The sequence below is a fragment of the Gopherus flavomarginatus genome, chromosome 4 (genome assembly GCF_025201925.1).
Source record: "Gopherus flavomarginatus isolate rGopFla2 chromosome 4, rGopFla2.mat.asm, whole genome shotgun sequence".
NCBI lineage: Eukaryota > Metazoa > Chordata > Testudines > Testudinidae > Gopherus > Gopherus flavomarginatus.
In genome coordinates this window covers 84480215-84495545 of record NC_066620.1, presented here as the reverse complement: position 1 = coordinate 84495545, position 15331 = coordinate 84480215, and the positions used below count along the sequence as shown (strand labels likewise).

Sequence of the window (15331 nt, the reverse complement as noted above, 5' to 3'; positions counted from 1 at the left end):
TGCGCGTGGGACTCCTTTAGCCATTCAACTGAGTGCCTGTTTGGAAACATGACTAGTTTCCATGGCCTAACCGTTTCGCAAACAGGGAGACCGATTCCTTCCCTCTGCGGAGACGTCTCCGCTCTGACCACTTCCCGCTTTGTGACAGCACTGGGGAGTTGGCTCCCGCAAGTGGGGGCATGGTGTCAGGCGCCTGCGTTAGACACCTGGCGGGGGGGTCCCGACGGAGCGGGGCTCACGGCGCGGCTAAGGTTGGGTTCTAGCCTGGAAGCTCTCGAGACTCGCGGCGGCGGCGACACGACGGCGGCTGCCTGGGCCCCGGCGCGCGCGTGTGAGAGAGAGGGGCGGGGCGGGGCGGGGCGCCGCCTCCCCCGTGGGCCGCAGGGAACATGAGCAGCAAAGAAGGTGACGCCGGGCTCGCGCCAGAGGTTCCCCCGCTCCCGGGGTCACGACGGCTCCGGCGGGTCCCCTCCCCCCGCGGGGCAGGCAGCAGCCTGCGCCCTCCCGGCCCGCGAAGGTCTCGCCCCACCCCCCGGGGTCGCGCTGGCGGGAGGCGGGCGGCTCCGCTCACGTTCCGGGCAGCGAGTGTTTAGCAAAGGCCCCTTCCCGCTCAGCCTGCGGGCGTCTGGTTTCAGCAGAGCTGCACGGGGGAGCGCTGAGCGCTCTGGCTAGTGCCCGGAACCCCGGGTCCCCATCCCGGCGCCCGGGCAGCCCACCAGGGCACAGCGCGGTGCCGGGACCGGCCTGCCGCCCGCCAAAAAGAAGCGGCGAAACAGCTTGTTAAAGGGAGGAAACCTTTAGAGAGCGCAAAGAAGCAACGTGGGGATACAGACACCTCCCCCCGCCCCTTTGCACTCACCTGCGCTGCTGCTTGGCTCGTCTTCTGGGCTCTTGTCTGCCCCGCGTGGCACTGCTCTCCTGGTAGAGTTATAGCGGTGCAGCTCCCTAGCTGTGGTCACAGTTATAAATGTGCTTATGGGGGCACTAAACTAGAGTGATGTATCTGCATTGGATCTAGGAGCCAGGCAGCATAAATATATCAGGACAAAAATCCTATACCCTAACTGTCATAGTTATACCAATACAAATCTGTGTGTAGACCATGGCTTAGAAGACAGTGGTGTTTGTGCTGGTGACTCATTGTGCAGTGTGTCAGCATGCTTCCTGCCAGCTCCCTTTTGGGCCAGGTATCCATACAAACCACTTCCTTCACCTCCGTTCAACTGTGGAATGGAGTTAAGAGCTAAAAACCTAAAATTCATTGAAATATCTTTTTTTTTTTTTTTAAATATTCGGGTTGTGGGTTTACTTTGTGTGGTAGGTAGGTTTAACCATCCGTTTTATGGGTTCCCTGTGGTTTTCCTGTAGCTGGTGGTGGGTGATGTATTTGACATTCAGAGTAGAGCAGAGAGCTTCAATCCCTGTGTTTGGTCACAGAGACCCTTTTGGGACTGTCACCTGATGTGCTGAAATTACCTCTGAGCCCATTTTCTCTGCCATCTTGGGACTTCCAGAACCCTGTCTTGTTGAGACAGACATGCTAGCCTGCTGCAACACAAACCCAGGGTCTGGACCACATCCCGAAAACTGCAGGCTTTAAGTGAAAACTGCTTAGGTTACCTGGCTACAGCACCGAGCTCCCAATGGTATCCAAGCCCCAAATAAATCCGTTTTACTCTATATAAAGCTTATACAGGGTAAATTCATAAATTGTCTGGCCTGTTTAACACTGATAGAGAAAGATGCACAGCTGTTTGCTTCCCCCAGGTATTAATCACTTACTCTGGGTTTATTAATAAACAAAAGCAGTTTTATTAAGTATAAAAAGTAGGAATTAAGTGGTTTCAAGTAATAGCAGACAGAACAAAGTAAGTCACCAAGCAAAATAAAACAAAACACGCAAGTCTAAGCCTAATACATTAAGAAACTGATTACAGGTAATATCTCGCCCTCAGAGATGTTCCAATAAGCTTCTTTCACAGACTAGACTCCTTCCTAGTCTGGGCCCAGTCCTTTCCCCGGTACAGTCCTTGTTAGTTCCAGCAGACATCTTAGGTGGTAAGCAGGGGCTTTCTCATGACTGGCAGCCTTTGTCCTGCTCCACCCCCTTTTATAGCTTTGGACCCAGTTATAGAAATAGATTTTCTGCCAAGCTGGCAGGTAATTCATCAGTGATCACATGACTTACCCAACTTCAGGAACATAATCAGCCAGCAGGCGGAGCAGGAAGAGGATCCGGCCCTCTGAGTATTGGTCATAAAAAGGAGATCTCAGCAGGTAGTACAGCAGCAGGATGGTTCGGCGTCTCAACTCCTAGCGCTCTCGCTTATTCAGGTCTTTCATATCACTCAGTAAACTTAGGCTTGTGATATCCAGGATTCCCAAGAGGAGCCAGGGCTTCCATGATCTCTGGCCCCATATGCCTAAACTCCACAAGTGGAACAGAGGCCAGGTGATGTAGACAGATTCTGCAATGGTTTCCTGAAGCCCCAGAGGAATGGGAGACTGGTTCATCTCCTCTGCTCTTCAGTTCTGTTTTCCCTCCCTCTGTTGGGGAGACTCCCAATGTCTGGATTGCAAGGCTGAGGTGCTTTCGAGGGACCTCACAACACGGCTGGAGCGCCACCTAACATATGTCTGTTCCTTCCCTGGCGAGCTGCCCTCCTTGTCTTCTGGTTGGAGCTGCTGCTGCTCCCTGTCCACTGGCACGATCGAAGGGGATGTCTGGATACCAGCTTTGTACCACAGGAAGAGCAGGAGGCGCAGGATGGCTTTAGCCAGCTGGATGAGGATGATGATGGTCCATCGGCCCATCTCACCCCACACCTTGGCAGCTCCCATCTCCGCAAACACTTCCACACACTTGAGCACACTCAGCCATGTCAGCAACTGCTGCTGGGGTAGTGACACAGGCAGGGTCTGCTGTAGCTCCTTTCGGAGGATCTAGTCATTTAACACCACCAGGAGGTTGGAGGCAGAGTACACAAGCTCAGAAAGTTCATGGGAATCAGAAAAGCGACCTGGCAGCAGGTAGGAGAGGCCCCGCACGGTGTCCTCCAGCTGTGCAGTGGCAGCTGGGTGCTGCCTCACATACTCCTGGTAGCGATGACACAAGCACTGCAGCCTCCCCAGGGGCCCGGCGGCAGCCATGGCTCCCCGGGACCACTTAGCTTCACTGCCACTCCCACACACTTCTGGGTAGCCCAAGGCAGGAATCTTCTGGTCTCTTTCATTCCCCAAGCTTAGCCCCCAGGGCTTGTCTGCCCCACATGTATTCCAGTGTCATGTGACATGGTCACATGTCCTGTGAGACCCCAGGCTCCATTCTTCCTGGACTGGCCCACATGTACACAGGAAGGTTTGCAAATAAACAGAGCCATTTACAGTTCATTGATTCTGAAGCACTCTTGATGGCTTCCACTTAATATGTTTACATCAGTAATACAAGTTTATATCATATTCTCCTAACTCCAGACATAGAAATAATACATGCAAACAAATAGGATGAACACACTCAGTAGATTATAAGCTTTCTAATGATAACTTACAAGAGACCTTTTGCATAAAGCATATTCCAGTTGCATCATAATCACATTCATAAGCATATTTTTATAAAGCATATGGAGTGCAACATCACACCCTGCAATGTTGTTGTAAAGGTCATATATGTGATCTTTTCAACTGTTGGAGAAAAAACAGAATCCTGAATTAATTTTCTGACGGGGATGTGAAGGAAATAATTATTATCAAAACAAAGAAATTGAAAATCAATATGTCCACATTCTGTTTTTGGTTTGGGATAATAAACAGTTAAACTGAAACATTTAAAATCCTATGTGTAACTTAAAATTGTTTTCTTTTTGAAAAATGAAAATTAACAAGACTAAACGCATGTATAAAGTTAAGTGGGTATATAAGTGTTTGTAGGATCTGGGCCTCAATCATTTAAATATAAAAATTAAGATATCTTACAAAAAGGAGGTAGGGAAAGGGAGGTAGAAGTTCAAATGAAGATATAGCAATGTGTGTTGTGCAGTAAGTGAATCCTAAATTGTGCTTTGTCTTAAGCACAGATGATGGGAAGACAAGAGGAGCACATAGCACAGGAATGGAAGTTAGTAGTAAAATACAAGTTAGAAGAAATGGGTTTTGAGGAGGGATTTGAAAGAGAAGAATGAGGACATTTGGTGTGTTGGAAGAAGTACGTGGGTCCAGCTCTAGGGAGCAGCCCATGGGAAAACATCACATAGATGAGTGAGAAGAGAGACAAGGATAAGAGTGGCTAGAGCACAGGGAACTGATACGGGAAGCAACTGATGAAATTAATACACTGAACAATATTTGCCGCCTTAAATTGCTCTTTCTGTTCTCCAAAGACCAAAGTTCTGTGGTGAAAGAGGTACAGTGAGACAGTGGTAATAATTTTACAGTGATATGGTTCCACTCATTCTGAAGGATTTCAAAACACTTTACAAGCTATGGAATCAATCCTGCAACCTCCACAGTCTCATCATATTTAGTGGGTTAAAGGTTGCCGGGATCAGGCCTTATATATATGTGTGTATGTATATCTATCTCTATTTCTAGCTCTGTGTCTCTGTATAATATATATACAGATGCTACTCGAATTTTGCATAAGTCAGAAACACATACCAGACAGTTACGCAAAAAAAAAACAAACCCCACCTCCCATTTCTAGCTTCCAGAACTTTTTCCGTAAGTGCATATTTGTGTCAATCGGGTTTGCGTAACCCGGGGGGCATCTGTACATATATCTGTGTGTGCATGTGTGGGCCTAATTTTATGTATATAGAGGGAGAGAGAGAGATCTCTACAACACCACTAAAAGTGAAGGGGATCTTTTGGTGCCTGATCATGCTTCAGTTGAAATCAAGAGGAGGCTTGCTGTTGATTTCAATGGAAGAATAATGAAGCCCAAAATGTTTACACAAAGCAACCAAGACTGCAGTTTTTATGTCCCATACAGTATTCTTTACAGTAAACTGAATAGAGTTGAATTATAGTTACCTTGGAAGGATGAGGAATCCAGTGGCCCATTAAAAACTAACAGATTTATTTGGGCATAAACTTTCATGGGTAAACCCTCCCACTTCTTCAGATTAAAGCTTATGCCCAAATAAATCTATTAGTCTTTAAGGTGCCACCGGACTCCTCATTGTTTTTATGGATACAGACTAACAGCTACCCCTCTGATACTTGGAAGGATGGACATAAAATATTCAACATTGGATATATTAAAAAACACTCCAGAAATGAATGCCATGACATCTGGTAAAGCTGTTATAAAACTGGTACTCAATAATATTATTTAAATCTCACATTTTTTTTCTGTGTGTTCTATTTATAGGATCGGGTGGGTTCAGAAAACGAAAGCATGACAATTTCCCACATGGTCAAAGAAAAGATGAAAAAAACAATGTTAATTCGTCTTCATCTTTGATGGTGTCTTTTAAGTGTAAGTAAAAGTTGACAGTCCAGATCATAACAATGTATACAATAAAAGTTAGTGGAAATAAAATATTTAGTGGTGGGGCTGTCCATAGGCAAAATTAAAATCAGTGAGACTCTCTAAATTTGGGACATGATCTATCGCTTTCTATGCCAGCAGAGTGCTGTGGTAGAGATGATAGGGTCACTTTTTGGTTAGGGGAAGGGTGAGACAGAGCGCTTCTTGCTGATCACTAGGGATAGGATTCTGTCACGGACCTCCCTGACTTCTGAGGCAGTGCCGGAGCCTTGTCCACTGGAACACTGCTGCCAGAGCAGCTGACCAGGCCCAGAGCAGTGGCCCCGAGAACAGCTCCCTCTACCCCAGTATTTTTAGTAAAAGTCAGGGACAGGTTGCAGGCTTCTGTGAATTTTTGTTTATTGCCTATGACCTGTCCCTGACTTAGTAAAAATACCCATGACAGAATCTTAACCTTGCTCATCACCTTTGAAGGGAGAGCTTTGCTGCTCAGAACTGACAGTTGTAGTTATTTCAGACTAGGGCTTGTTTACACACAGAAGTTTTGTAGCCAGTTTAGTTGTTAAACTGGTGCAAACTCGTGTAGACATTTATTTTAGTTTGAGAGTCTTATTTTGATTTAGCCTTAAACCTGTTCCTAATTTAAACTAAATCAAAATATGCTTGGTTTAAACCAAAATAAGTGTTTACACAGGGGTTTGCATTAGTTCAACTGCTTTTAAAAAAATCACCTGAAATTCACCTTTCTTTTGTAGACAAACCTTAGTACACCTGCAAGGCAGGTTTTGTAGGGGAAACTGGCTTGATTAAAGCACACTGATATGATCCAGACCCCTGGTTTAATATCTCAACAAGGTTCCTCCACTTTTCTTTTAAGGGGTGAGTATTGTGAAGAGGGAAGAATCCAGAGAGAATTGTGTGGGATTGGGGAGTCCTTGCAACATGAAAAAAAGCTAGGAAACAGAAAGTGTGTGTGTGTGTGTGTGTGTGTGTGTGTGTGTGTGTGTAAATAAAGCAATGGAAAATAATTGATCTGATCAGAAAGTTAAACTCATGGCTTGGCATGATCTAAAATTATCTATTGGTAAAATACTAATAAAACTAAGATAAATAAGCTTTTGTAAAGTGAAGACTTCATTATTGGGAGCACATAGCTGCTATTAGAGAAGGTTTCTCTGATTTCTTTAGAATGCTGATTGTCAGTAATTGATGTTTTTCTAAAACAAAATTAACTTTGTGGTGCAGCTATAGCGTGATTATTAATGGTATCCGGTGTTATATGAAAATGAGTTATTAGAATTCTTCAAAAATAAATTCACATGAATGAAACTTCATATTTTCTGTTAATGTTTGTGTGCACTGTTAATTGTCTGATATTAAGGACCTCTATTTCATCATGCTTTAAACCCTTCCCTTCCCTGAGGCCCCTGTAATACCACTGTGCAGGCATTGGTATAAATCTACAAATAAAGCTGTGGTGAGATTTGCATTTAAAGCAGAGCAACAATCCGATTTCACACCTTAATAATTGACTATTGGTCTTGTCTAGACTGGGAAAATGCATCCTGTTAGGAAATGTGTTGATTAACATTTTGTAGCTAGCACAGTGTTAAACATGATTTTTCTTTTAGTGTGAACAAAAACAGTTATGTTTAGAAACATGCTAACTGGTTGAACTACAAAGTTGCATGTATGTTTACACTGCAGCTGGGAGTGTGCTTCCCAGCACAAGTAGACACGTGCTCTTGCTCTATTCAAGCTAGCATGTTAAAAATATCTGGGGTTGGCATAGGTGGCAGCTCAGACTGTCTGCCTGAGTATAAACCTTCCCAGATCCCCCAGGGATGTACTTGGATGGCTAGCCTGAGCTGCTGACTATGCTACTACTGGCTACACTGCTATTTTTAGCACACGAATTTGAACAGAGCTAGCATATCTGTCTACTGCTGGGAGGCATGCTCCCAGCTGCAGTATAGATGTGTACCCTTAATTAACTTGTTTTCTGATATGTTTTCTCAGTATAGACAAAAGCCTTCCTCTCCAAAGTAGGCATAATAATATTCAGAGAACAATTGCATTTTTTGTGTAATATTTTTAGTAAAATATTTACTAACCCTTGCAGGGGGAACATTTAAAAATTCTCCCTTTTTTGAAAAGATGCCCTGTTATCAGATTTCTTGTACTTTGGAATTGATTAACTTTGCCCTCTTGTTGTCCATTATATTTAATAAACATTAATCCCAATGCTGAGCCTACACTATCCAATTTCTAACTTCTCTCCAATCTGAAGAATAGCTGTTCATCATGAATTGGCTACATCGAAAGAGGTACACATGTTAGTATGTTTGACTGCCCTCTGTGGGATTGAATATATGTATATGGCAGCAAGCTAGAGAGAATGTAAGAGTCCTAGTACAAATGAATTGAGGAGAACTGTCAGAAAAAAAGGGAGGAAGTAGAAGGTAAGGAAGAATGAACAACAAAAGAAAGAGAGAAATGTAAAAATTTTCTTGATCACAGTCAAAACATTCTGAATGTTTCACAGGTAACTATGAAATCCTTTAGGAATCCTCATTATTTCTAAAAAACTGTTCACAATACAGACATAACATGTATTCCCGATGTGTTTGCCCTCCAGAGAGTGAGCGTGGTGGGAGGAGGTGTTGAGACATGAGTAGAAACAGAGATTAACTAGTACAAACCCATTATAAGGGAATAGCAGCTAATTAGTCACATAAGTTATGATGAAGCTAAACTAAACAAGGTCCTCCTCCATTATGGCAGCAGGATCAGGCCATAAATTAGTATATTAGGAATGAAAATGACTTTACTGCTTTTAAAATGTATTATTTATTGTATTTTCCTTGCTGTAACATATGGAAAAGCATTGTAATTGTGTGACCTTCTGTATATAAAAAAAATCTAAAACAAATGTGAAATAATGGAAGATTAAATGGTTCTGTTACACAAATAGTGTAGTAATAGAATACTTAATATTATTGTATTAGACTACACATGAGAATTTTTTTTGTGATCATCTGCATTCTGTTCTTAGCATTTCAACTGGAGCTTGATACAAGACATGATAAATATGAGAGGCTTGTGAAACTTAGTCGTGATATAACAATTGAAAGTAAAAGAACAATATTCCTACTTCACAGGATTACTAGGTGAGTCACATTAATTCCCATTTCCATGCTGACCCAGAAGCTTACTGTTGCCTTGTAGAGTTTTCTGTATCTATGAGTAACAGGTGCAATATTCAGTTGAGCTAGACATCAAGGAAGATAAACATAGGCTCAGTTCATTTCCCATGAGCTGTGTTGTTTTATTTCCTCTAAAACAGTGTTTCTCAAACTGGGGTCGCCACTTGTGTAGGGAAAGCCCCTGGCGGGCCGGGCCAGTTTGTTTACCTGCCCCGTCTGCAGGTCCGGCTGATTGCGGCTCCCACTGTCTGCCGTTCACTGCTGCAGGCCAATGGAGGCTGCTGGAAGTGGTGGCCAGTAAGTCCCTCAGCCCACACCACTTCCAGCTGCTCTCATTGGCCTGGAGCAGCGAATTGCAGCCAGCGGGAGCTGCAATTGGCCGGACCTGCAGACTGGGCAGGTAAACAAACAGGCCTGGCATGCCAGGGGCTTTTCCTACACAAGTGCAAACCCAGTTTGAGAAACACCACTCTAAAAGGATATGTAAGCCAGTGGGCACATGCACCAATCGGGAAATTAAAAGTAAGGACCAGCCTCTAGTTCGTGTCAAGTCCATTTCCTTAGAGATGGCTTTATTAACACAAAGAATATTCCAAAACAGGGCCAGAGTAACACAGAACACTTGGTAACAGCCAACAGACCTTTCCAACAAGCTGGGAGGGGAAAGAACACACCTTTCTAGAGAGCCGCTTTTGAAATAACTTGCCCATTTCTTTTATTGCCTCACCCCAGATCACCCATGTGATAAGTAGGGAACCTGGGTTCTACTTGTGATCCCACACATGCTGGAACTTAAGGAGTGTGTCTATGCATAGTTGCAGGGTGCCTTACATTTTGTGCCCTGATCATTGGAAGCAGTAGGTGCTGTGGGAGAATAATGGAAAAAGTTGAGGCTTGCCATAGCCTGTTGTATGAAAGATTTACCTAGAGAATTACATATGTAATTTTAGACATTGGGCTTTGTCTGTATTGGTCTTTTTTCCCTAAAATTTCCCACTGTTGTTATCACCAGTGCAGCTCCACAATGGTAGCAACGGTGTGGGCACTATTGTAGGTAAGATGCTGGCAGCTGCCATTTTTTAACCTTAATGCGGTCCAGACTTGCTTTGAGCAGAGGTAAACAACATGGTGGTTTATCATTCTAGTGGCCACTAGAGCCTTTGCTGCACTAGCGCTGCCTCTATTGCTGCACAAAGAATAGCAACGTTGGAACTTTCGGGGGGAAACGGCTTGTATGTAGACTCAGCATAAGCTTTTAGATTCCTTTGCAGCATGGAATCCTGTTTTCTAGAAGTGTACTAATGGTGGTTTGCCATACTGTGTCTGTACTTCCCTTCCCCTCTCTGTCGTAACTATTCAGTACAGAGCCCAGTTTCAGAATTCTAACCATATTTAAACATTTGTTTATAACCAAACTACAGTACCAGTCCTGTTGGGGGAACAGAGGGGTACTGGTAAGTGAAAAATTCCAGTTAACTAAGAAGAAGGGAGTTTGGGTGCAGGAGGGGGCTCGGGACAGGGGATTGGTGCGTGAGAAGGATTTTGGGTGCTGGATCCTGGGGGTGCTCACCTCAGGTGGCTCCCTGCAAGCGGCGACCTGTCCCTGCTGTTCTTAGGCGGAGGCGCAACTGCCCTTGCCCTGCCCCAAGTGCCGGCTCTGCAGCTCCCATTGGCCAGGAACTGGGGCCATTGGAAGCTGCGGGGTTGGCACCTGTGGGAAGAGGTTGTGTACAGAGCCGCCTACCTGTGCCTCTTCCTAAAACAGCAGAGACAGGTGACCGCTTGCGGGGAGCTGCCTGAAGTGAGCACTCTCTGGATCCAGCAGCCCAAAATCCCTCTTGCGCCCCTGTTCCAAGCCCTCTCCTGCACCCAGAGTCCTTCCCTGAGCCCACGCCCCGGTCACCAGCCCCACACCCTCTCCCACACTCTGAACCCCTCATGGCCATTCCTTCGCCTAGGAGCAGCAGGGACTTGTCGCCGCTTCCGGGGAGCCACGCGGAGTAAGGTAGGGAACCTACCAGCTCTGCATCAACCAGACTATAAACTAGACATTCAATGAAGATTAGAAATGCTGATTTATATCTGGTTGGTACAGGGCTGGCTAACACAGCCTTTACTGTATCTGCTAAATCCACAAAATAGTAATTTAAAAAGAGATGATGTAAATCTATAATACTGTGTACATTGTTTGGGCTTTTTAAGTATAATAGATGAACTGACCTTTAAATGCTGTATATAAAATCTAATGTAACAATAGTTGTGGATCAGATATGGTAGAGGTTTCCTTAGTGGCATATTTCATAAATACTGTCTAAAAACATGTATAAAGTAGATCCTTGTGCTATGTTAATCTAATGTATTGCAAAATGCTGTGGATTTTGTGTATGAGAGAGAAGTCTTCCACAGATTTTTCTAGCTATTTTGCCTATTTATTTTGAGCATTGTCATGAACTTCCTCATTACCTCTGCTTTAGTCATAGTTAAAGCTACAGCCTGAAATAAGCAGCACGCTATTCAGACTGGGTTTGAATGGTTGATTATCTTAAGGGCAATTCGTTTTTGAATCTACAATGGAGTTCAAAGGTACCTACTTACACTAGATCAGAAAGATTCATTTTAAATTTGGCTCATTCCAAAATATTTAATTTTGTCTGCACTTATTAAACATAGGGTGGTTAATAGAAGAAAAAGTATGTAATTTAACTCTTTGTTGGTGTTCTAACAGCTGTCACTTTGTAATTTTATTTGTATTCTGTGCTCACAGTGATCCCAATGGGGAGGAAATACTAAATGAATCTGAGGCCAAATTAGAAGCCGTCAGACAGAAAATTAAGCAAGTAGCACAAGAACTGATAGGAGAAGACATGTATCAGTTCCACAGAGCCATCTCTCCAGGTAAGTCTACATTCAAATAGGATGGGCACACACATCAGGCCAAACTCAGTTTAGGTGCAGCTCCATAACTTCAGCAGTAATGCATTTGCTTACACCAGGGCTGAATGTGGCTCACCCTTTGCACTTTAAAACATAGATTGTGATTTTCCTCCTTTTGAAGATTAAAAAACATGCTCTTGGTTATATTTCATAACACTCAAATATGTAAACACATTGTATAGATATCAGTATCAAGCACAGACTGTACTATTGTGTGCAACCATTCAAACTCCCCTCTCCCCCAATCTGTTTCAACTTCTCTGTGTAAATGGCAGTCTTTTTATAAACAGTTTCAAAGGTCATCTTAACATTTCAGCTACACTGATGGATGCAATATGTTGAGTTTCCCCACAATATTTTTATATCCTTCTCTCACATGCAAAACAACTGTATTTAGGCTCTCTGTGTGGCACTGGTGATCAACAGAAACTCTCTGGGTGTAACCATCACTTGGTCTTTAGTAGATGCATCAGTACTGTTCCACTCCTGGGTTTCCAGTGAGTGCACTCAGGCTCTTTCTTTTCTGTTGTTCAGAGTGTCTGGCTCCTCCCTAGACTCAATTTCCCAAATATGTGTACCTTTTCTCAGGTGCTCTGCAGGCCTGGGGCCAATATGGAAGCACCTTACTACCAATCCAGCCATCCTGCATTTTTCCAGCTGCATTTGGAACCTTTGAAATTCAGTGTCCTGCTGGCCTTCTAAAGGGGCCATTACCTCAAGGACTTTCTTTAAAAACAAACAAACGAACAAACAAAACCCTATTCCTGCTGTTTCAACCTGTCTACAATTCAGCAAAAAACTGTAGACCCCACCCATTTTTCATTTGGGTGCTTGTATTGGTACTCTTACTTGAAAGTGTTTTTTTGAGTACCTGAGTTCCAGTTTGATCACCTAAATCAGTAGTTTTCAAACTTCAGCAACCTGAGGACTCCCATTTTGATTTAAAATTTTTCAGGGACCACCAAGCCTCCCCACTCAGCGCAAGGCCCCACCCCACCTCTTCCTGCCCCCCCCGCTCACTCCATCCCCCCACTTCCTCTGTCATTCGTTCTCCCCCCACCCTCACTCACTTTCAACAGGCTGGGGCAGGGGTTGGGGTGCAGGAGGGGGTGCAGGCTCTGGGAGGGAGATTGGGTGCTGGAGGGGCCGAGGGGTGTGAGCTCTGGGAAGGGGTTGGTGTGTGAAAAAGGGTGAGGAGTGTGAGCTCTGGCTAGGCAGCGCTTACCTTGGGCAGCTCCCAAAAGCAACCAGCACATCTCTCCATCTCTCTGGCAGTGGGGCGGAGGGGCGAGGGAGGTCTCTGCTCACTGCCCCTGCCCGCAGGCACTTCCCCAGAGCTCCCATTGGCCGCAATTCCCAGCCAATGGGAGCTGCGGAGTTGGTGCTTGGGGTTGGGGGCAGGGTGCAGAGACCCCCTGACACCTCCCCCATTCCCCTCCGGGCCACGGGGATGTTCTGTCCGCTTCCGGGAGTGCTGTGGAGCCAGGGCAGGCAAGGAGCCTGATCAGTGGGGCCTGTGGACCCCAGTTTGAGAAACGCTAGTCTAAATCTATAATTGGATGTTCTGATTTAGAGACCAGGTATCTAAGTTTCCAAATTAGGATCAGATTCCACAGTTGGGGGTTACGTTGTGTTCTTTACTAAATCTGTTGGGGATCATTGCACAAGTTAAGAGACCCCAACTACACCATTTTATATAACATGGGTAAACATGTTAATTGTGGCCTTGCCCAGCATCACACTCAACCAGCTCTGACGTTTCTCCAATTTCTAGGGGTAAGAAAACATTTCTCATTGTCATTAACATTTCCAGATATATGCATTTGAAGAAATAACAGGCAGAAGTAGTAGAGAGAAAAGGAGAAATTTGCTGAGATTTATTTTAAAAAACCAAAACCAAACAGAGATACTAACTACCAGTTTATTTGCACAACCTGAATGTTCCTAACATCAGCTGCAATGCCTATTTTCTTGCATCTCACAAGAAAAATCAGCCATTATACTTCTGTCTCCAGGCCTCTTGCTTACCATGCTTTTTTTTAAAGAAAATCTTGAGTAATTAATCAATACATCAGCGTTCCAGTTGTCATTCCTTACTCAGGAAAAACTCATCTTGACATCAATGAGAATTTAGTTTGAGTAATGAGTGTCGAAAAGATGCCCCTGAATAGCTATAGTAGTTAGCAAACAAAAATCTTTAAAGTTATGGTTGTTATATTATTCCCCCAGTTTACAAAACTATCTGTAAGGGATGTAACTTGCAGCATCCAAGTTAAGGCTGTGGATGCATACTTATTCATGAATTTACAGCTCATTTGTCAATGTAATTCCAAACTATGGTTACACTTAAAATTTGTCCTTAACTTGGATCATCTGCTCTGTAACAGCCAGACATCAGCAGTACACCATATTGCAGTCTTTCACTGAGTCATGACTGTCACTGTTTCTTTACCAGTTATATATTTGTTTTAGTCCAATTAAAAAGTGAACATGACTTTTAGTAGAAACGACGCATTGTGTATGTTTGTGTATCTTCATGACACTTGTAGTTTAGTGTCCTGTGGAGCCAGAGACGATTAATTTGTGTTAAGAAAGTTTATAAATTGCTCTGTAGTGTTGCAGAGTAAATGCTCAAAGAAATTGTGAACAGTGTGAGTTGACTGTATTGTGAATATTTTGTATTTATTTGAAATCTTTATTTGGATATGTAAGTTGCCTTTGAGTTAAGGTAGTGCTTAACTTATCAGTGAATCCTTAAATGCAGTTCACAGAGGGTTATGGCCTAGTATCAAGTATGAACAGAACAGTTTGAGGCCTGATGGAAACACAGATTTTGCCAGCAGAACCTATGAAACTCTTAGACCCGCTTTTGGTTCACATTCCAAGCCTTGCTATAATCTCGCATAGCTTGTGGTGTGCACAGCATTTAAAGGCTCTGCTCCATACTGCTGTCAGTATGCATTCTAGGTGTAAAAGGACTGAGAAATTTCACTCAGCTCAGAATACTGGACACCCCATAGCAGAGGCTCAGAAAGCAAGTGAGAAAACCTGAACCTCTGAGTCTGGGAGAATATTCTGTGGGGAGGGTGGGGAGTGAATTGGTGTAGTTCATTTTAAAGAGACATCATCGCCAACTTGAAAAATCACATTTTTGTATGAAATGTCTGTAAACTTGCTATAATTACAAAAAGTACCTAAGGTCATTGTAACTGAAAGACAGGAATGAAAGTGGCAATTGACTATTGATTATTGTGGTCTAAATAATGTCATCCCAGTGACAGCACCCATGATAGTTTAATATGAAGATGTAATGGCAGGGGGCCAAGTGTTTTCTGTGCTAGATATATCAAAGGAGTTCTAGGCTATCCCTTTTCACCCTGAATGTTGGTATAAATTTGCGTTCACATTCCAGGGAGAACAGTTTACTGGATGAGGGTCCTTGAAGGGTACCATAATACCACAGTATTTTTCATGCATATGTGACTGAAGTCTTGGACAAGGTACAGTGGAATGGAAATGTCACTGAATATGTAGATGACCTATTAATACATATGCAGAATTTTAAACACCACCTAGTAGTCTTGGATGAGGTGTTGATGGTATCAAGCAGGGCTAAAGATTAATGAAAGAAATGCCCCGCTGGCACAGAATTCTGTAAATTTGTTAAGTATCACCTTTGATGCCAGGGGTATAAATACAGTGG

At 43.7% G+C, this 15331-nt stretch overlaps 1 protein-coding gene and 1 pseudogene across 2 annotated transcripts in view; one reads left to right on the top strand and one right to left on the bottom strand.

Moving 5' to 3' along the window:
• The first annotated feature begins 275 nt into the window (after positions 1 to 275).
• Positions 276 to 15331, top strand: part of TSNAX (translin associated factor X) — a 48788-nt gene continuing 33732 nt past the window's right edge. Inside the window, exons 1-4 of one of the 2 annotated variants that reach the window (XM_050949173.1) lie at positions 276 to 405; positions 5369 to 5476; positions 8544 to 8658; positions 11459 to 11589. In XM_050949173.1, the coding sequence (XP_050805130.1) occupies positions 390 to 405; positions 5369 to 5476; positions 8544 to 8658; positions 11459 to 11589 (370 nt within the window). In that variant the 5' untranslated portion in view covers positions 276 to 389. Of the gene's footprint in view, positions 406 to 5368; positions 5477 to 6243; positions 6368 to 8543; positions 8659 to 11458; positions 11590 to 15331 lie in introns of those variants that run through there. The other variant, XM_050949174.1, reaches the window with a different exon arrangement.
• LOC127048969 (peroxisomal membrane protein PEX16-like) lies at positions 1832 to 3179 on the bottom strand (annotated as a pseudogene).